General features: G+C 44.4%; 1 protein-coding gene and 1 long non-coding RNA gene across 3 annotated transcripts in view; one reads left to right on the top strand and one right to left on the bottom strand.

The window, feature by feature from the left end:
- The window catches only part of LOC139228764 (mucin-5AC), a 55939-nt gene extending 34377 nt beyond the window's left edge, over positions 1 to 21562 (top strand). For both annotated transcript variants that reach the window (XM_070860104.1, XM_070860103.1), the window contains 6 exons: positions 2626 to 2800; positions 2909 to 3006; positions 6477 to 6651; positions 7861 to 7958; positions 14154 to 14231; positions 21180 to 21562. In XM_070860104.1, the coding sequence (XP_070716205.1) occupies positions 2626 to 2800; positions 2909 to 3006; positions 6477 to 6651; positions 7861 to 7958; positions 14154 to 14231; positions 21180 to 21193 (638 nt within the window). In that variant the 3' untranslated portion in view covers positions 21194 to 21562. The remainder of the gene's footprint in view (positions 1 to 2625; positions 2801 to 2908; positions 3007 to 6476; positions 6652 to 7860; positions 7959 to 14153; positions 14232 to 21179) is intronic.
- LOC139228765 (uncharacterized) overlaps positions 2888 to 22895 on the bottom strand; it is a 39822-nt gene continuing 19814 nt past the window's right edge. Inside the window, exons 2-3 of the long non-coding RNA XR_011587617.1 lie at positions 20249 to 20418; positions 2888 to 3520 (exon numbers count right to left, since the gene is read on the bottom strand). This is a non-coding gene — a long non-coding RNA (uncharacterized lncRNA). The remainder of the gene's footprint in view (positions 3521 to 20248; positions 20419 to 22895) is intronic.

Genomic DNA, 22895 nt, shown 5'->3' with positions numbered 1-22895 from the left:
AAAAGTGTAGAGGAACAAAGGGACCTTGGAGTGCAGGTCCACAGATCCCTGAAGGTAGCAGGCCAAGTAGATAAGGTGGTTAAGAAGGCATATGGAATACTTGCCTTTATTCGTCGAGGCATGGAATACAAGAGCAAGGAGGTTATGCTTGAACTGTATAAAATACTGGCTAGGCCGCAGCTGGAGTACTGTGTGCAGTTCTGGTCACCACATTGCAGGAAAGATGTGCTTGCAGTAGAAAGGGTGCAGAGGAGATTTACAAGAATGTTGCCTGGAGTGGAGAATTTTAGCAATGAAGAAAGATTGGAAATGCTGGGTCTGTTTTCTTTGGAACAGAGGAGGCTGAGGGGAGACCTGATTGAGGTGTATAAAATTATGAGGGGCCTGGATAGGAAGGACCTGTTTCCCTTGGCAGAGGGGTCAACAACCAGGGAGCATAGATTTAAAGTAATTGGGGAGAGATTTACAGAAGATATGAGGGGAAATTTCTTCCCCTTAGAGGGTCTGGAACTCACTGCCTGAAAGGGTGGTAGAGGCAGAAAGTCTCATCACATTTAAAAGATACTTGGATGTGCACAAAGTGCTGTAACCTACGGACCAAGAGCTAGAAAATGGGCTTAGGCTGGATAGCTCTCGGTCAGCCGGCTGAAATGGCCTCCTTCTGTGCTATAAATTTCTATGATCTTATAGACAGCTGAAAGCATAACCACCAATGCGAGGGAGAGGATGCACAAGAAGTCATAAAAACATAAGAATTAGTTGCATGATTAGGTCATGCTCCACCATTCAATAAGATCGTGGCTGATCTACGAACTCAACTCCACTTTCCCACTCAATCCCATATCCCTTGATTCCCCGAGAGTCCAAAAATCTATCTATTTCAGCCTTTAATATACTCAGAGAAATGGAGAGTTCAGGATGTGGGGTGGTCGGCTGGAGATGGTTACAGACAGGAGAGGCTATAAAGGGATTTCACACCAGGGTGAGCATATTAAATTTGAGGCATTGAGGTACTGGGAACCAATGCAAGTCAGCAAGTACAGGGTTGATGGGTGAGCGGAACTTGTTGCGGGATAGGATACAGCTATAAACAGGGTTTCAGCCACACTTCCAGTGGTTTGTGTAAAAAACACACACAAATAAATAATGATTTATTTTATTAGACCTTTTGCTTTTTACTTTTTAATTAATAGACCTGGTTAGGCCTCAGCTGGAGGATCGTGAACCATTCTGGGCAACAAACCGTAGGAAAAATGCCAGGGTCTTGGAGAGGGTCCAGAGGAGATTTAAGAACATAAGAACATAAGAAATAGGAGCAGGAGTAGGCCATGCGGCCCCTCGAGCCTGCTCCACCATTCAATACGATCATGGCTGATCTGATCATGGACTCAGCTCTACTTCCCCGCCCGCTCCCCATAACCTCTTATTCCCTTATTGTTTAAGGAACTGTCTATTTCTGTCTTAAATGTATTCAATGACCAACTTCCACAGCTCTCTGAGCCAGCGAATTCCACAGATTTACAACCCTCTGAGAAGAAATTTCTCATCTCAGTTTTAAATGGGCGGCCCCTTATTCTAAGATCATGCCCCCTAGTTCTAGTCTCCCCCATCAGTGGAAACATCCTCTCTGCATCCATCTTGTCAAGTCCCCTCATCATCTTATACGTTTCGATAAAATCACCTCTCATTCTTCTGAATTCCAATGAGTAGAGGCACAACCTACTCGCCCTTTCCTCATTAGTCAATCCCTTCATCTCCGAAATCAACCTAGTGAACCTTCTCTGAACTGCCTCCAAAGCAAGTATATCCTTTTGTAAATATGGAAATCAAAACTGGACGCAGTATTCCAGTTGTGGCCTCGCCAATACCCTGTATAATTGCAGCAAGACTTCCCTGCTTTTATACTCCATCCCCTTTGCAATAAAGGCCAAGATACCATTGGCCTTCCTGATCACTTGCTGTACCTGCATACTCACCTTTTGTGTTTCATGCACAAGTACCCCCAGGTCCCGCTGTACTGCAGCACTTTGCAATTTTTCTCCATTTAAATAATAACTTGCTAGAATTTACTCGAATGGTATCAGGGAAAAGGGACTTCAGTTATGTGGAGAGACTAGTAAAAGCAGAGAAGATTAAGAGGAGATTTAATGGTGATAGTCAAAATTATGAGGGCTTTTGATAGAGTAGACAGGGAGAAATTATTTCCACTGGCAAGAGGAATCAGTAAGCAAAGGACACAGATTTAAGATAAATGACAAAAGAACTGGGGGGTGATGAAGAAATGTTATTTACACGGTGATTTGTTATGATCTCGAATGCACTGCCTATAAGTGTAGCGGAAACAGATTTAATAGTAACTTTCAAAAGGGAATTGGATATATACTTGAAATGGAAAATTAATCAGGGCTTTGGGGACAGAGCAAAGGAGTGGGACTAATTGGATCGCTCTTTCACAGAGGTGGCACAGGCATGATGTGATTCAATAACTAATCTCTCAGTGATGACAGGTTGAAGCAAATTATATTCATTTTCTATGGAATACGCCACTATTCTGAATCCACTAACCACACCCGACATTTCCAAATGTAAGTGTTGTTCAGTATTCTGTTTGTTCCTTTTAACCAGGCAATTGCATAACCCAGTGGTTTGACCGTGATGACCCATCAGGAAAAGGGGATTTTGAAGATCTCCTGAATCTCCAGAGAGAATATCCAGATCAGATCTGCAGCAATCCGACTGCCTGTGAAGTGCAGACAATTTCAGGAATTCCAGACTCGCGCTCTGACGACAACATTCCGCAGTAAATAACTATTCCTGCCATATTATTTTGATATTGTGACTTTATTTCAAAGAATTTGAATTGTTTTAGGAACTACATAAACTCATCATTCCATTCTGTATCAAACAGGTGCAGCATTTCTGCTGGATTTACTTGTATCAATGCAGAGCAGAAAAATGGGAGGTGTGAAGATTACAGAATACGGTTTACCTGTCCTAAATCTTTCTGTAAGTATTGGACATTTGTAAAAGTTGTTTTATTGAGTACTATCTTGTCCTTTGCAAGTACTGTTTCTCTATTCAATGCTGCAATTTTACTATATGTTTAATTAAAAACTAAGTGCCAGAAATTCCTTTTTGGAAATAATGCTATTGAATTACTATGAAAGCTGCATAATCTGGATGACTGAGGGTATGAAATGGCCCAACAACCTGTTACGCTTTGTTCTGCCAATTTCTTTGCATGTTGGATGTTCTTGGAAGTGGGTGCGGCTCCAAGGAACACACATTACCTTTCATGTGGACGCAAGCCAATCATCATCATCATAGGCAGTCCCTCGGGGTCGAGGATGACTTGCTTCCACACTAAAAATGAGTACTCAGGTGATTGATGAACTCATTTGAAAGGGTGTATGATGCCTGTGCGTGAATTCTTTTAACGTGTGGTGGCCATTGCACACCAGCCACCACATGGGCTTGACGGAGCAAGGTCTTGGTCCAGTGGCAAAAGGATCGAAAATGACTGAAACATAGAAACATAAAAACATAGAAATTAGGTGCAGGAGCAGGCCATTCGGCTCTTCGAACCTGCACTGCCATTCAATAAGATCATGGCTGATCATTCAACCTCCGTACCCCTTTCCTGCTTTCTCTCCATACCCCTTGATCTCTTTGGCCGTAACTCCCTTTTGAATATATCTAACGAACTGGCCTCAACAACTTCCTGCAGTAGAGAATTCCACAGGTTAACCATGCTCTGAGAGAAGTTGTTTCTCCTCATCTCGGTCCTAAATGGCTTACCCCTTATTCTTAGACTGTGACCCCTGGTTCTGGAACTCCCCAGCAATGGGAACATTCTTCCTGCCTCTAACTTGTCCAATCTCATCAGAATTTTATATGTTTCTATGAGATCCCCTCATTCTTCTAAACTCCAGTTGATCCAGTCTCTCCTCATATGTCAGTCCTGCCATCCCGGGAATCAGTCTGGTGAACCTTCGCTGCACTCCCTCAATAGCAAGAACATCTTCCTCAGATTAGAAGACTAAAACTGAACACAATATTCCAGGTGTGGCCTCACCAAGGCTCTGTACAACTGCAGTAAGACCTCCCTGCTCCTATACTCAAATCCTCTAGCTATGAAGGCCAACATGCCACTTGACTTCTTCACTGCCTGCTGTACCTGCATGCCAACCTTCAATGACTGATGTACCATGACACCCAGGTCTCGTTGCACCATCACTTTTCCTAATCTGTCACCATTCAGATAATATTCTGTCTTTGTGTTTTTGCCACCAAAGTGGATAACCTCACATTTATCCACATTATACTGCATCTGCCATGCATTTGCCCACTCACCTAACCTATCCAAGTCACTCTGCAGCCTTTTAGCGTCCTCCTCACAGCTCACACCACCACCCAGCTTTGTGTCATCTGCAAACTTGGAGATATTACACTCAATTCCTTCATCTAAATCATTAATCTATATTGTAAGTAGCTGGGGTCCCAGCACTGAACCCTGTGGCACCCTGCCATTCTGAAAAGGATCCGTTTATTCCGACTGGAGACCAGGCTACGCCTCATGTGCCAATACACACAAAAGCCAATAATACGTTAATGGCAGCATGATGCCATGTGGCTTAATCCCCATTATTTCAGCCTCAGTTGCTCTCATGGTAATATCTGCCTGTGTCAAGCAAGTGTACTTGCTTGTCAGGATCAGCTGATAATGATGGAAGGACTGTTTAAAGGGCCAATCCTTAATGAGGTTTTTTTGCTCAATACAGTTTCCTCTGTGGATCAATTTGCAATTTCTATCTTGGAGGGCGACTAATTCGGCCTTACTCTGGAGGCCAATTACTTTTTGCTCGAGTAAAATTGGAAAGGCAGCACCATAAGTTTCCTTGTGGGAAGCCCCAATTTGTGATGTTTGAAGGGGGAAGCAGAAGAATAAAGCAAGTAAAAAGAAAGAAATGCATTTATATAGCACCATTCACAACCTCACAATGCCCAAAGCGTTTTACAGCCAATGAAGTACTTCTAAAGTGTATTAATGTAGGAATTAAGTCACATCTGACACCACAGGAGGAGGGTGAGATCCTCGTACTGATATCTACCAGCCAGAGTCGAGAGACCCTGACGTTCCCACCAACAAGTGAGCGGAAACTGTGCATAAGGAGGCTGCATTTCTGCAGGGTAGTGCTAGCTGATCTGTGCAACCTGCAGGCACTAGAACTTCAGCCCACCTCCACCATTTAGACGCCTCTGAAAATGTAACACGGCCTTAATTTTTTTTTACAACTAGATCTTTCTAGGCTAATATGAGGGACATAACAAATATTACCAAAGTGCAGTACATACCTGCATACAACAGGTCAGTGATGCCTTGTTTGTCAAAGCAGGGCAAAAGCATTGCTTTCAGAATGGCTTCCAGTTAGCATGACCGGGCCATTGTGTATATAACATTGCTGGCTTCCCCGATGGACCAAGGGCTACAATGCACCCACACCACTACTTTGGCCCCATTTCTTAATACTTTAGATTTTTCATAACCAGGAAATGAATGTACTGCTGGTTTGCAAACAACAGCAGGACACACTTTATGTGAAAGTTCATTCTGCTGGCTGCTGTTATAACACATTAATTTAAAGGTAAGCGACTGTCCCGAGTGTTGGTTACTCCAGAGAAAGGTGCTGCCAATCTCCCGTCCCAACACCGGCATAAAGTTCAGAGGCTCCTAGAAAAAGCTGGTAATGTAGCATCTCCCCAAATCCCGGGGACCAAACGGCACGCCCCGAACCACCGCCGTACTCTGCGAACCCTCACCACCCCACACCGATTTTTGTCAGCAGATTCTTGGGTACCAGACCATGTTAGGGCCGCCATCAAGCAGCTCGGCACTCCGTCTTGGATGCCGAGCTATTGGCCCAGTCCCACGTTGCCCTGGTAACCCAGTGGTGGCCATCAGAGTCCATGCAGAGTGCGCAGTGACCCTCCATATGGCAGTTGGCCGACAAAAAATAAACATGGCGGCAGCGGCAGTGTGCCCTCCCCTTTAATGGGAGCCACACCCCCGTTGCAGAAGGCCACAGCCTCACTGCACCGCCCGGCGGCAGGAAGATTTCCTTGCCGAATTTTGCTGTTGTGGAGGAAGATCGGCGGTACGCACTCCGATGACGCACTTAGGATGGAGCAGCAGCAGCGGAGCAGTTATGGGGGGGAGCGGATTACCACCGGGATACCGCAGGAGCAGAAGTTTAAAAAATGGCAGCCATTACATGAGAAATCGGCGGCCATTGCACTCTGCAGCATGGCCGCCGATTTCTGGCGGTAACAGGCCTTAAGGAAAGGGGCAATTTCAGTCCCAAGGAGTCCAATTTTTATTACTTTTTCTCTCTATGTTGCATCCACGAAGTCACACCCTAAAATTCCAAATTTAAAAGTGTTGCTAACAGTACAGTTTTTGTTTTCTCTTTAACCAGGCAATTGCAAAACCAAGTGGTTTGACCGTGATAACCCATCAGGCATTGGGGATTTTGAAGATCTTGTGAATCTGCGAAAAGAATATCCTGGTCAGATCTGCAGCAATCCGACTGCCTGTGAAGTGCAGACAATATCAGGAGTTCCAGCCTCGAGCTCTGGAGACATTGTTTCTGAGTAAATAACGATTCTTGCCATCTTATATGGACTTCCAGAAGACATTCGATAAGGTTCCATACGATAGACAGTTAGCAAAAATTTAAATGCATGGAATTGGAGGGAATTGATGAGAAGGTACGAGGCAGACAATAGGGATAATGGGTATGTACTCCAATTGACAGGATGTGACTAGTGATATCCCCCAGGGATCTGTACTGGGGCCTTAGCTTTTCACTGTATTTATCAGTGACTTGGATGAAGGAAGAGAGAGCCATATATCCAGGTTTGCTGACAGCACAGTAGGTCATGTAGATGGGCGCAGACTGTTGCATTGGGGCATAGACAGATTCAGTGAGTGGGCAAAACTGTGGCAGATGGAGTTCAATGTGGGGAAGTACGAGGTCATCCACTTTGGACCTAAGAAAGAGAGATCAGAGTATTTTTTAAATGGTGAGAACAGTACAGGAGCAGAGAGATTTAGGGGTCCATGTACAGAAATCACTAAATTCTAATGGACTGGTACAAAAATAATTTTGAAGGTGAATGGAATGTTAACCTTCATCTGCAATGGGATAGAGGTTATGTTACACTTGTATAGAGTTCTGGTTAGACTGCATCTGCTCAGTTCTGGGCTTCACAACTCAGAAAAGATATATTGGCCTTGGAGGAGCTGCAGCCTCAATCACCAGAATGATACCTAGACTTCGAGGGTTAATTATGAGGACAGGTTGCATGGACTATGCTTGTATTCCCTCGAGTATCGAACATTAAGGGGTGATCTAATTGAGATGTGTGATTAAAGGATATGATGGGGGTAGATAGAGTGAAACTATTTCCTCTGGTTGGGGGAGTCCAGAACAAGGGGACATCACCTTAAAATTAGAGCCAGGCCATTCAGTGGTGATGTCAGGAAGCACTTCTTCACACAAAGGGCAGTGGGAATCTGCAACTCTCTTCCCCAAAAAGCGGTTGAGGAAAGATTAATTGAAAACTTCAAAAATTAGCTTGATACATTTTTGTTAGGTAAGGGTATTAAGGGATATGGAACCAAGGCAGGTAAATGGAGTTAAGATACAGTTCATCCATGATCGAATTCAATGGTAAAACAGGCGGGAGGGGCTGAGTGGCCTGTTCAGGTTCCGATGTTATTTTGATATTGTGACTATTTCAGAGTATGAATTGTTTCAGCAACTACATTATCAGATCCTCTTATTCTGTATTAAACAGGTGCAGCATTTCTTCTGGATTTACTTGTGTGAATGCGGAGCAAAAAGATAAGAGCTGTCACGATTACAGAATACGATTTACCTGCCCTAAATCCTTTTGTAAGTATTGAATATTTTATTTATCGAGTCTACTTTTCAACTTTGATAATCATAATACTACATTCAACGCTGTATGTTTAACAGAAAACGCAGGGGCTGAAATTCCTCTCCCACGTGGGAGCTCCTATTGGGTGGCAGCTCGCTGGCTGGAGGATAATGTGGCTCGAGGCCCAATAACACGTGTGTCTCGGGCTTATATATTCGGGGCGGAGATTGTTCCCTGTGCTCTCATTGTTGTTTAATGGCTAATGGCTCTTCAATCAATGCTGTGGTTTTGCTGTATTTTTCCTTAAGTCAATCTCAAGGTACAATTGAAGTGTGTTAGTACAATATTAACCATCGAGAATGTTCATAGAATCATAGAAGTTTACAGCATGGAAGGAGGCCATTTCGGCCCATCGTGACCATGCCAGCCAACAAGAGGCTATCCAGCCTAATCCCACTTTCCAGCTCTCGGTCTGTGGCCCTGTAGGTTACGGCACTTCAAGTGCACATCCAAGTACTTTTTAAATGTAGTGAAGGTTTCTGCCTCTACCACCCTTTCAGGCAGTGAGTTCCAGACCCCCACCACCCTCTGGGTGAAGAAATTTCTCCTCAAATCCCCTCTAAACCTTCTACCAATTACTTTAAATTTATGACCCCTGGTTGTTGACCCCACTATATCTAGGCCCCTCATAATTCTATACCCTTCAATGAGGTCTCCCCTCAGCATCCTCTGTTTCAAGAGGAATGATGTCCTGCAGGCAGAGTTTAGGGAGCTAGGAGAGAAATTAAAAAGCAGGACCACAAAGGTAGTAATCTCTGAATTATTCCCAGTGCCACGAGCTGGTAAGTACAGAAATAGGAGGATAGAGCAGATGAATGCGTGGCTGGAGAGATGGTGCAGGAGAGAGGGCTTTAGTTTCCTGAGGCATTGGGACCGTTTCTGGGGGAGGCGGGGCCTGTACAAGCCGGACGGATTGCACCTCAACAGAGCCGGGATCAATATCCTCACTGGGGGGTTTGCTAGTGCTGTTGGGGAGAGTTTAAACTAGCTTGGCAGGCGGATGGGAACCTCAGAATAGAATCAGTAGGGAGGGGAGTAAAGCTGGAATTGGAAAGCAAAAATGTAGAAAGTGAATTTCAAAGACAGAGGAAACAAGGGTTGGTAAGTGGTAATCAAGGAGGTCTTCCTGTGCTAAATGGTATATACTTTAATGCAAGGAGTATAGCAAATAAGGCAAAGGAGCTGAGAGCACAGGTAAACACTTGGGAGTATGATATTATGGCTATTACAGAGACATGGCTAAAAGAGGGGCAGGTATGGCAGTGTAACATTCCTGGTTACATGATTTTCAGATGGGATAGAGAGGGGGGTAAAAAGGGAGGGGAGGGTCGCAGTATTGATTAAAGAAACTATTACAGCGGTGAGGAGGGATCATCAAACGAGGCCATATGGGTCGAACTGAAAAACAAAAAAGGGCAATCACACTGCTGGGAATGTACTATAGACCCCCAAACATTGAGAGGGAGACAGAAGAGCAAATATGTCGGCAAATTTCTGAGAAGTGCAAAAGCTATATGGCAGTAATTGTAGGCGATTTCAACTATCCTAATATTAAGTGAGACAACATTAATGTGAAGGGTATAGAGGGTGCGGAATTCCTAAAATGCATTCAAGAGAACTTTTTTAGCCAGCATATAGCAAGCCCAACACGAGAGGGGGCGGTTCTGGATTTAGTTTTTGGGAATGAAGCTGGGCAGGTGGAAGGGGTATCAGTGGGAGAGCATTTGGGTACTAGTGACCATAATTCAATTAGATTTAAGGTAGTTATGGAAAAGGACAAGGTTAGACCAGGAATAAAAGTTCTCAATTGGGGAGAAGCTAACTTTGCTAAGCTGAGGGGTGATTAGCCAAAGTGGACTGGAAACAGCTACTTGTGGGTAAATCAGTGTCAGAGCAGTGGGAGGCATTCAAGGAGGAGATCCGCAGGATTCAGGCCAAATACGTACTTGTAAAGAAAAAGGGTGGCACTAACACCCTTTAGAGCCCGCTGGATGTCTAGGGACATAGAGGGTAGGATAAAGGAAAAAAAAGGAAACTTATGACAGATACCGAAGGCTAATTACTGCAGAATCTCTCGAAGTACAGAAAATCCAGGGGTGAGATCAAAAGGGATATTAGGAAAGCAAAGAGAGAGCATGAAAAATTCTTGGCAAGTAAAATCAAGGAAAACCCAAATATGTTTTATAAATATATTAAGAGCAAGAGGATAACTAAAGAAAGAGTACGGCCTATTAGAGACCATGAGGGTAATCTGTGTGGAGGCAGAAGATATGGGTATGGTTCTTAATGAATACTTTGCGTCTGTTTTCACAAAAGAGAGGTGCAAATACTGCTATCGCGGAGGAGTGTGAAATATTAGATGAAATAACCACACTGAGAGAATGAGGAAAAGTGTAGGGCAGAGAAACCCAAGGCAAAGAACTGTCTGGCGTAAAAATAAAAAGGGGAAGGTGGCTCAACCGTGGCTATCTAGGGAAATCAGGGATAGTATTAAAGCCAAGGAAGTGGCATACAAATTGGCCAGAAATAGCAGCGAACCTGGGGACTGGGAGAAATTTAGAACTCAGCAGAGGAAGACAAAGGGTTTGATTAGGACAGGGAAAATGGAGTACGAGAAGAAGCTTGCAGGGAACATTAAGGCGGATTGCAAAAGTTTCTATAGGTATGTAAAGAGAAAAAGGTTGGTGAAGACAAACGTAGGTCCCCTGCAGTCAGAATCAGGGGAAGTCATAACGGGGAACAAAGAAATGGCGGATCAATTGAACAAGTACTTTGGTTCGGTATTCACTAAGGAGGATACAAACAACCTTCCGGATATAAAAGGGGTCAGAGGGTCTAGTAAGGAAGAGGAACTGAGGGAAATCTTTATTAGTCGGGAAATTGTGTTGGGGAAATTGATGGGATTGAAGGCAGATAAATCCCCAGGGCCTGATGGCCTGCATCCTAGAGTACTTAAGGAGGTGGCCTTGGAAATAGCGGATGCATTGACAGTCATTTTCCAACATTCCATTGACTCTGGATCAGTTCCTATGGAGTGGAGGGTAGCCAATGTAACCCCACTTTTTAAAAAAGGAGGGAGAGAGAAAACAGGGAATTATAGACCGGTCAGCCTGACCTCAGTAGTGGGTAAAATGATGGAATCAATTATTAAGGATGTCATAGCAGTGCATCTGGAAAATGGTGACATGATAGGTCCAAGTCAGCATGGATTTGTGAAAGGGAAATCATGCTTGACAAATCTTCTGGAATTTTTTGAGGATGTTTCCAGTAAAGTGGACAAAGGAGAACCAGTTGATGTGGTATATTTGGACTTTCAGAAGGCTTTCGACAAGGTCCCACACAAGAGATTAATGTGCAAAGTTAAAGCACATGGGATTGGGGGTAGTGTGCTGACGTGGATTGAGAACTGGTTGTCAGACAGGAAGCAAAGAGTAGGAGTAAACGGGTACTTTTCAGAATGGCAGGCAGTGACTAGTGGAGTGCCGCAAGGTTCTGTGCTGGGGCCCCAGCTGTTTACATTGTACATTAATGATTTAGACGAGGGGATTAAATGCAGTATCTCCAAATTTGCGGATGATACTAAGTTGGGTGGCAGTGTGAGCTGCGAGGAGGATGCTATTAGGCTGCAGAGTGACTTGGATAGGTTAGGTGAGTGGGCAAATGCATGGCAGATGAAGTATAATGTGGATAAATGTGAGGTTATCCACTTTGGTGGTAAAAACAGAGAGACAGACTATTATCTGAATGGTGACAGATTAGGAAAAGGGAAGGTGCAACGAGACCTGGGTGTCATGGTACATCAGTCATTGAAGGTTGGCATGCAGGTACAGCAGGCGGTTAAGAAAGCAAATGGCATGTTGGCCTTCATAGCGAGGGGATTTGAATACAGGGGCAGGGAGGTGTTGCTACAGTTGTACAGGGCCTTGGTGAGGCCACACCTGGAGTATTGTGTACAGTTTTGGTCTCCTAACTTGAGGAAGGACATTCTTGCTATTGAGGGAGTGCAGCGAAGGTTCACCAGACTGATTCCCGGGATGGCGGGACTGACCTATCAAGAAAGATTGGATCAATTGGGCTTGTATTCACTGGAGTTCAGAAGAATGAGAGGGGACCTCATAGAAACGTTTAAAATTCTGACGGGTTTAGACAGGTTAGATGCAGAAAGAATGTTCCCAATGTTGGGGAAGTCCAGAACCAGGGGTCACAGTCTGAGGATAAGGGGTAAGCCATTTAGGACCGAGATGAGGAGAAACTTCTTCACCCAGAGAGTGGTGAACCTGTGGAATTCTCTACCACAGAAAGTAGTTGAGGCCAATTCACTAAATATATTCAAAAGGGAGTTAGATGAAGTCCTTACTACTCGGGGGATCAAGGGTTATGGCGAGAAAGCAGGAAGGGGGTACTGAAGTTTCATGTTCAGCCATGAACTCATTGAATGGCGGTGCAGGCTAGAAGGGCTGAATGGCCTGCTCCTGCACCTATTTTCTATGTTTCTATGTCTAAGGGGTTTAGCAGCTTGAAAGTCCCCAGGCCCAGATGAAATGTATCCCAGGCTATTAAGTGAAGCAAAAGAGGAAATAGCAGAGACTTTGAGCATCATTTTCCAATTCAATCCAATTATGAGATGTCAGAGGACTGCAGGACTGCTAATGTGGTACCTTTGTTTAAAAAGAGAGAAAGGGATAGGCCGAGTAATTACAGTCCAGTCAGCCTCGGTGGTGGGAAATTTATTGGAAAAAAATCCTGAAGGACAGGATAAATCTACATTTAGAAAGTCACGGGTTAATCAGGGAGAGTCAGCTTGGATTTTTTAAGGGAAGGTCATGTCTGACTAACCTGATTGAATTTTTCGAGGCGGTAGCCAGGAGGGTTGAAGAGGGTAGTGCATACAATGTAGTGTATATGGATTTTAGCAAAGCTTTTGATAAGGTCCCACATGGCAGACTGGTCATTAAAGTAAAAGCCCATGGGATCCAGGGCAAGGTGGCAAGTTGGATCCAAAATTGGCTTAGAGGTAGGAAACAAAGGGTAATGGTTGATGGATAATTTTGTGACAGGAAGGATGTTTCCAGTGGGGTTCCGCAGGGTTCAGTGCTAGGTCCCTTGCTTGTTGTGGTATACATCAATAATCTAGACTTGACTATAGGGGGTATGATTAAGAAGTTTGCAGATGATACAAAAATAGGTTGTGTGGTTGACAATGAAGAAGAAAGCTGCGGACTGCAGGAAGATGTCAATCAACTGGTCAGATGGGCAGAACAGAGGCAAATGGAAATTAATCCAAAGAAGTGTGTGGTAATGCAGTTGGGGAGGGCTAACAAGGAAAGGGAATACACATTAAATGGTAGGACATTGAGAAGTGTAGAGGAACAAAGGGACTTGGGAGTGCATGTCCACAGATCCCAGAAGGTAGCAAGCCAGGTAGATAAGGTGGTTAAGAAGGCATATGAAATGCTTGCCTTTATTAGCCGAGGCATAGAAATCAAGAGCAGGTGGGTTTTGCTTGAACTGTATAAAACACTGGTTAGGCCACAACTGCAGTACTGCATGCAGTTTAGTCAGTGCATTACAGGAAGGACGTGATTGCACTGCAGAGGGTACAGAGGAGATTTACGAGGATGTCGTGGGGAGTGGAGAATCTTAGCTATGAAGACAGATTGGATAGGCTGGGTTTGTTTTCCTTGAAACATAGAAGGCTGAGGGCAGTCCTCATCGATTTGTATAAAATTATGAGGGGCCTGGATATAGTGGATAGAAAGGGCCTATTTCCCTTAGCAGAGGGGTCAACAACCAGGGGGCATAAATTTAAAGTAATTGGTAGAAGGTTAAGAGGGGATTTGAGGAGAAATGTCTTTATGCCGAGGGTTGTGGGGGTCTGGAACTCATTGCCTGAAAGGGTGTTAGAGGCAGAAACCCTCACCACATTTTAAAAAGTACTTGGATGTGCACTTGAAGTGCCGTAACCTACAGGGTTACGGACCAAGAGCTGGAAAATGGGATTAGGCTGGATAGCTCTAGTTGGCTGGCGCAAAATGGCCTCCTTCCATGCTGTAAACTTCTATGATTCTGTGACTATTTCTGAGGAAAGCACTAAGTGGCCTTGTAATACCACCATTCATCAATAACCCGCTCACCAATGCTCATTTCAGGTTCTGCCACAAACACCAGAGTCAGACGTGATGACGATAGTGCGGCCACGGATGCAAAAGTTGGATGCCAGAGCAAAGGTGAGAGCAGCTGTCCTCAACAGGAAGCCAGCATTCGGCTGACGTAGCACCATGGAGCTCGAGCAAACCTAAGATCTTTGGTGGTCAAAGGGAAAAGCTTCCAGTGGCTGGAATTATACATGACACAACGGAAGATGGATGTGGTTGTCGGCCGCTGGTCATTTAGATAGATAAAATGTAGTAAAAATGTCCCAAGGAACGTTATTAGTAAAATTGGACACTGAGCCACATAAAGAGATATTAGATGACGAAGGGGCTTAAATTGCCCTTCTCTTGAGGCCTGTTACTGCCGGAAATCGGCCGCACTGCAGAGTGCAATGGTCACCAATTTTTCGTGGAATTGCCGCCATTTGAAAATTCTACTCCTGCGGTATCCTGACGGTGATCCACTCCGCGCACTACCGCTCCGCTGCTGCCGATCCATCCTAAGTGTGTCATTAGAGCGCGCACCGCCGATGCTCCCCCCGATGGCGAAATTCCGCCGAAAAAATCTTGCTGCCGCCGCTCGGTGCCACCAGCATCTTTTTCTGCCGGTGCACTGTGCTTGGAGTGTGCACAAAATGGCGGTGCGGCTGCCATTAAAGGGAAGGACCTACTGCCGCAGCGGCCATCTTACCACCTTGTCAGCCGACTGCCACGTCGGGCCGACAATTATGCCCCAGGGTTTTGCCGAAACCTTCCCAGATGTCCCACTGGACTGAAAAAAATGGCATTGATCTCCCCTTGAAGTGAAGGGGAGAGCCGCGGTGGCACGGCATGTGTTGATGTCATCAGCGCTATGCTGATGACTGACAGCGATGGACACTCCGCCCACCCCCAACCTCCGCCCCTCTAGTGTGCGAACTTTCGCTCACCACCGCATATCTGCCTCCATTATGACCGACTTCTGGTCCGCTGAAAAAAAAGCCAAAGAGTGGAATTTTGCTCAAGAAGCCATTGCATCAACAGTGCCAGTAAAAACATTCAAAACACGGTAGGTGCACTGCGTTTCCAGCGGTGGGCAATTAAAAGTTTTGGCGGAGGTAGGTTTTAAGGAGTGACTTAAAGGAGATGAGTTAGAGAGGCGGACAGATTTAGGGAGGGAATTCCAGAGGTCAGGATCGAGGCAGCTGAAGGCACAGGTCCCAATGGTGGAGCGATGAAGATTGGCGATATGCTAGAAGCTAGAATTAGAGGATGCAGATATCTCTGAACACTGTCAGGCTGCAGGTTAGCTTTAGGGAGGGGCCAACACAAGGATGAGATTTTTAAAATTGAGGCATTGTTGGACCGGGACCGGGAGCCAATGAGTTCAGGAATGGACCTGCACACATTAGACAATCACACAGATATACTTACTATTTCCAGGTAGATAAGGTGGTAAAGAAGGCATATGGAATACTTGCCTTTATTAGCCGAGGCATGGGAGATTATGCTAAACTGGTTAGGCCACAGCTAGAGTACTGCATGCAGTTCTGGTTACAAGATTGCAGAGAACATTTACAAGAATGTTGCTTGGACTGGAGAATTTTGCCTATGAGGAAAGATTGGAGATGCTGGGTCTGTTTTCTTTGGAACAGAGGAGGCTGAGGGGAGACCTGATTGAAGTGTATAAAATTATGAGGGGCCTGGATAGAGTGGATAGAAAAAACCTGTTTCCCTTGAGGGATCAACATCCAGGGGCATAGATTTAAAGTAATTGGGGGGCAGGTTTAGAGAAGATATGAGTTGAAATTTCTTCACCCAGAGGGAGGTGGGGGGACTCACTGTGTGAAAGGGTGGTAGAGGCAGAAAGCCTTACCATATTTAAACAATACTTGGATGTGCACTTAAAGTGCTGTAATCTACAGGGCGACGGACCAAAAGCTGGAAAGTGAGATTAGACTGGATAGCTCTTTGTCGGCCGGCGCGGACACGATGGGCCGAAATGGCCTCCTTCCGTGCTGTAAATTTCTATGATTCTATGAGTGCAGCTCCAGCACTCATAGAATCAAAGAAAGATCCAGGCCGAAGCAGTTTTCTTGATTGGTGCCCATCACCAGGCTCAATATCCACCCCGTTCATCAGCAGCACACCGTGGGTGCAGTACATATGATCTGACAGTCGGGACAAGCCGCAGAATCGATAGCAAACTAGCCAAGGCAATGTAAAGGCAGTCACTCAGAGTAGCGGACGATGGGAAGTGGCGTTCCACAGGGATCAGTACTGGGACCACTGTTGTTCACCATTTACATCATGATTTAGACTCTGGAATTGGAAGTACTGTATGAAAATTTGCAGATTACACCAAATTAGGTGGTATAGTTAATAGAACAACTTGGATTTATATAGCGCCTTTAACATAGTAAACGTTCCAAGGCGCTTCACAGAAGCGTTATAAAACAAAATTTGACACCGAGCCACATAAGGAGATATAAGGACAGATGAAGTAGGTTTTAAGGAGCACCTAGCACCTTAAAGGAGGAATGAGGTGGAGAGGTTTAAGGAGGGAATTCCAGAGCTTAGGACCAAGGCAACTGAAGGTACAGCCACCAATGGTGGAGCGATTAAAATCAGAGATATACTGGAGGCCAGAATTAGAGCAGCACGAATATCTGAGTTGTGGGGCTGGAGAAGATTATAGAGATAGGTAGGGCAAGGCCATGGAGGGACATGAAAACAGGAATGAGAATTTTAAAATCGAGTCACTTCTTAACCAGGTCAGCGAGCACAGGGGTGATAGGTGAGCGGAACTTGGTGTGAGTTAGGACATGGGCAGTAGTATTTAGGATGACCTCAAGTTTACGAAGGGTAGAACTTAGGAGGCTGGCCAGGAGTGCATTGGATTAGTGAAGTCAAGAGGTAACAAAGGCATGGATGAGGGTTTCAACAGCAAATGAGCTGAGGCAGCGGCAGAGTTGGGGGATGCTCCGGAGGAGGAAATAGGCAGTCTTAGTGCAGATATGGGGTCAGAAGCTCATCAAGGCTGAGGAAGACAGCAACAAAACAAACTTATAAAATGGAGTACTGCTTACAGTTTTGGTCTCTGTATTTAAGGAAGGATATACTTGCATTTGAGGCTGTTCAGAGAAGGTTCACTAGGTTGATTCCGGAGATGAGGGGGTTGACTTATGAGGATAGGTTGGGCCTACATTAGGATGGAGAATGAAACAGTTAATTCAGAGACCATGGTCCAGAACTTAAAGAAGGGTAACTTTGAAGGTATGAGGCGTGAATTGGCTAGGATAGATTGGCGAATGATACTTAAGGGGTTGACAGTGGATGGGCAATGGCAGACATTAAGAGACCGCATGGATGAACCACAACAATTGTACATGCCTGTCTGGCGTAAAAGTGAAAAAGGGAAGGTGACTCAACCGTGGCTATCAAGGGAAATCAAGGATAGTTTTAAAGCTATGGAAGTGGCATACAAATTGGCCAGAAAAAAGCAGCGAACCCGGGGACTGGGAGAAATTTAGAAGTCAGCAGAGGAGGACAAAGGGTTTGATTAGGGCAGGGAAAATAGAGTACGAGAGGAAGCTTGCAGGGAATGGACTGCAAAAACTTCTATAGATATGTAAAGAGAAAAAGGTTAGTAAAGACAAACGTAGATCCCCTGCAGTCAGAATCAGGGGAAGTCATAACGGGGAACAAAGAAATGGCAGACCAATTGAACAAGTACTTTGGTTCGGTATTCACTAAGGAGGACACAAACAACCTTCTGGATATAAAAGGGGTCAGAGGGTCTAATAAGAAGGAAGAACTGAGGGAAATCCTTAATAGTCGGGAAATTGTGTTGGTGAAATTGATGGGATTGAAGGCCGATAAATCCCCAGGGCCTGATGGACTGCATGCCAGAGTACTTAAGGAGGTGGCCTTGGAAATAGCGGATGCATTGACAGTCATTTTCCAACATTCCATAGACTCTGGATCAGTTCCTATGGAGTGGAGGGTAGCCAATGTAACCCCGCTTTTTAAAAAAGGAGAGAGAGAGAAAACAGGGAATTATAGACCGGTCAGCCTGGCAGTGGGTAAAATGATGGAATCAATTATTAAGGATGTCATAGCAGTGCATTTGGAAAGAGATGACATGATAGGTTCAAGTCAGCATGGATTTGTGAAAGGGAAATCATGCTTGACAAATTTTATGGAATTTTTTGAGGATGTTTCCAGTAGAATGGACAAGGGAGAACCAGTTGATGTGGTGTACCTTGCGGTACCCCACTAGTCACTGCCTGCCATTCTGAAAAGTACCCATTTACTCCTACTCTTTGCTTCCTGTCTGCCAACCAGTTCTCAATCTACGTCAGCACACTACCCCCAATCCCATGTGCTTTAACTTTGCACATTAATCTCTTGTGGGACCTTGTCGAAAGCCTTCTGAAAGTCCAAATACACCACATCAACTGGTTAAATGTGCCAATGATACAAAGCTAATGAAGGTGATAGACTGCAAAGCGGGCCAGGATATGCTACAGGAGGATCGGAATATACTTGGGAATTGGGCAGACAGGTGGGAGATGAAATTCAATGTAGAGAAATGTAAAGTGCTTCACATGGGGACAAAAATTCAGGAAAAGACTTTCACTTAAACGAAAAGAAAGTAATATGTATGGAAAATGAAAGAGATCTGGGGTCATGATTGACAATGAATTGAAAATATGGCAACAATACTTGGTGGTAGTGAGTAAAACAATCAGACATCGGAATGTATTAAAAGATCAATATTGAGCCAGTGAGGTATCCTGCCACTTTATAAATCATTGATGCAACTGCACGTTCAACACTGTGCACAGTTCCACAAGCTAATGATGCCCAATCTATTCTTCTTCCCCCCACCCCCCCACTCTCCTGCAAGAACTTCCAGGTCATACATATTATTTATTAGATTCTTGCATCAATGAAAGCGCAACACCATTGCATTTTACCTTTCCTAGCTACTTCTTTACAGTTTACTTGATTCTTCTCCATGCTGTGGTCCTTGGCTACAGCAGCAAACAGCACTCCTCCAAAGCTCCTTGAGGCTGGGCTACGGGAGAAGACTTTGAAAGTCCACCTGGATGTATAAATGCTGCATGGTGCTTGGATGATCTGCTTCTTCCCTTGTACTGCTTGATTAATTGGGCTTCCTTTAACAGCCTCCAGCAGCACCTCTTCCTCCTCCAACATATCGGCCATGTGAAGTGTAGCTATCAGATCGTAGTTCAGCAATTGTCTTAAAATAGAATGCTATCCAAAGGTAATGCAGAATGTAGGAAAGTATTCGTAAGTATGACAGTGAAGGTTTTTTTCTAGTACCTGCAGTAAATACCAAAATATGGCCAATAGTCTCTCCAAGCAAGTTAAGCAGTGTCTGTTTAACCCAGTACTTTAACCTTGACGAGGGGCTTATGGCAAACTGCAGCAGCACACATTGTGAAGGGCGGGTGGGAAGTTAGAAGTCGCAGAATTTCAGATGGATAACATCATCCGGCCCTCACTCCATCATTTGTCTACGGCTGGGAGGGAAAGACTTCTTCTGCAAACCCGCAACTGAACAGGATTTATGATGGGGCACTTCTCCAGCAGAACCCCAGCATAAATCGGCCCGTCCAAAATTCCTGGCCCTGGAAAGGTGTCATTGCTGGCCTACATCCTTGCCTAACCTACAAAACTTGGAGCGCAGCGAATTTTACTTTAATTATTATGATTCAGCAAAAAGTGCAGGAAGGAGCCAGGTGCCCAGATGAGCAGAGTGTGAGCCAGCCAGTGTGTGCAGAACGATTGCTGTGCAGGTTACACAAAGTCACCGGGGAATTAAATGTGGAATTACCTGTGCCGCAGTGTGGCAACATTTGAATTTTGTTTCATTTTCATAAAGATCAGATTGTTGTGATTCCACAATTCGATGTTCCTGTAAGAAGCAGTGGGGGCCGGGCAATGACAGGCCTGCAGACCGTGATGTCCCACTCAGGAAATGACTGCCTTTCCATCCTGTGAGCACCACTCCCCATTAGGGACACAGGGACATGAATCAACCATTGTGTCATTGAGCAAACGACAGAAGATTCTTCACTCACCAGCACTGGTCCTTAGACGGTTTGTTTCACTGTGCATACTTTAGACATGTGTCGCTGAGACTCCAGCAGCGATATGTCCAGGATATAATTCTAGCACAATGCATCTGAGCTGCTCCATTGGCTCTCCACTTGACCCGACACTTCCAGAACTTTCCACTGCCTGAAATGATCTGGCGGAGGGGGAACATTAAATAAGGATGAGTGTCCTCAAATGCTGTGCAAAGGTGGAAGTATATTGTCCAAAGGATTTTCCATCATTTGTGCCAAACAGTGATGGATGCAAGAGCTGCTTGTTCATCCCTGCCGTCCAGTATTGATATGGGTGGCAGTCGTATTTTTATCATTTAAAGTGCACTGTTAAACACATTTTCATTCAACTTGTATTCCTTTAAATACATAAATACATTTTTGAAGCAGTAAAGTTCTTTTAGAATCCCATGAAAACTAACTTATAAAAGAAACATCCAAGCTGATGGATCTAACACAGAGGCTCGTATCTCTAAACGTCCTCCTTTATAAAGCCACTGCACAATCCAGGTACAAAGACCATCTCATCTTGGTTTGACCCCAATGCACTGTGAAGCTGAGTTTATAAAATGGACCTTCCCGGCACTTTCTGAACTTACCTGTCTTTTTGAATGTCTTGAGAGAGCAGCTATTCATTTCCATGTTTAAACATTAAAGGTGAATCATTTGAGAATGCAGCCTGTGTAAGCGCATGTGCAGAGCTCTTCCTAGTGGGCAGAATGTGATTTGCAGCTAGGGACAGCCATCGATATAGCAGGACCTCACCAACTGTGCCTCTCACCCTGCAGTTGCCAGTGTCAGAGCAGCCGGGTAGTGTAACAGCAGTCTTTATTCCCAGTATCAAGCATGGATTATAATGTGGAAAGATCCCAATCACATGTTGGTTACATTATTTATTTTCTAGGAACAAGCAAATGAAAAAAGAATCACAGGACCTGCATCTGGAGCTGGGCACATCTGCTTTTGGGAATTACTGTTAATTGATAAAGTTACGGTACATATAACATTTGTCTAATGGAGTTGGGATAAAAACAATAAGCAATATCATATAAACTTGGAGTCACTGATCAATCACATTGAACCGTACTACATGAGTAATTGTATAGAAAGTAAATATTCAGTAAAATATAGTCAATCATTTTGAAAAATGTTGGTATTTGATTATTATCAGGCAGCAGAACTCTTGGAACTATGTGCATCTAGTTACTAATTATAATTATCAAAATGGTTGCATGCAAGGAAAATTCCACGGGAATTTAATAAAATATTAATAGTTATGTTATCTAATTATTATTAGTAAGTGTCATTTTTGGGTCTGCTCTCTGCAAATATAGTATTAAAAGTCCAGACAGATCACCTGAGTCAATCCATCGGTCAGTATTGACAGGAGAAAAGGTGATGGGTTTTGGGCATATAAGGAGCCCTTTGGAAGAAAGTTCAAAGAAATCTCAGGAAAAAGCCCAGGAGTGAGATGTTCAGAAAGAAGCTGCAAGCAAGACAACGAGTAATCAGGGTGAGCATCTTGCCTGCGATTACACATCCGCAAGACCACTTAGCTGTGTGAGGGAGTGGTTGTAAGTCCCAACCAAACTCAAGGGATTTAGTGCTGGGAGGGGCCCTGTGTTAGTTTATTTCATGGGAGGGTTCTTTTATTAAGCCATGATAACTTAGCACAGCCGGGCTTATTGGATAAGCCAGGGCTATACTATTTTGCACTGTTTATGAGTGGTGTTATTAATCTTATTAAACACAATACGGTTGAGCATGAAAAACGTGTGTCTGAGTCTCATCTGTCTATATAATCATTATTGTCCAGAACTTGTAGTAGGAGGTGCCTTTTTGGTACGCCCGAGAAAACCACCTACAGCGGAAACCCAAACTGAGCAGTAAATTTAGCACCTTGAAAATGTTTGCGCCTGCCGCAGAGAAATTTGTCGGAATTGGGCGACGGTGCCGCAAGATCAGTCGTTATACACTTGAACTGGGGGGGCGCTAACGAAAATGTCGTACTAGATTTAACTGACCCACTGCGCATGCGCCAATCTCCAAGTTAGAGTAGGGAAAAATGGTAAAAACACAAAATTAAAGGCTCTTTATCTGAATGCATGCAGCAGTCGGAACAAGATAGATGAATTGATGGCACAAATAGAAATAAATGGGTATGATCTGATGGCCATTACAGAGACGTAGTTGCAAGGTGACCAAGGCTGGGAGCTAAATATTCAGGGGTATTTGAAGTTGGACTGTTTTCTTGCTCTTTTCGTTCCCACACTTGACATTTCAGAAGGATAGGCAGAAAGGAAAAGGAGGTGGGGTAGCTCTGTTAATAAAGGACGAGATCAGTACAGTAGTGAGAAATGATCTTGGCTCGGAAGATCAAGAAGTAGAATCATTTTGGGTGGAGACAAGAAATAGCCAGAGAAATCATAGAATCATCATGGAATCATAGAAGTTTACAGCAGGGAAGTAGGCCATTTCGGCCCATCGTGTCCGCGCGGATCGACAAACAGCCACCCAGCCTAATCCCACTTTCCAGCTCTAGGTCCATAACCCTGTAGGTTATGGCACTTCAAGTGCACATTCAAGTACATTTTAAATGTGATGAGGGTTTCTGCCTCTC

Source organism: Pristiophorus japonicus, chromosome 18, assembly GCF_044704955.1.
Source record: "Pristiophorus japonicus isolate sPriJap1 chromosome 18, sPriJap1.hap1, whole genome shotgun sequence".
In the NCBI taxonomy this organism is placed as follows: domain Eukaryota; kingdom Metazoa; phylum Chordata; class Chondrichthyes; family Pristiophoridae; genus Pristiophorus; species Pristiophorus japonicus.
The sequence above is the reverse complement of the archived record's forward strand: the minus strand, read 5'-3'. Positions and strand labels throughout refer to the sequence as shown.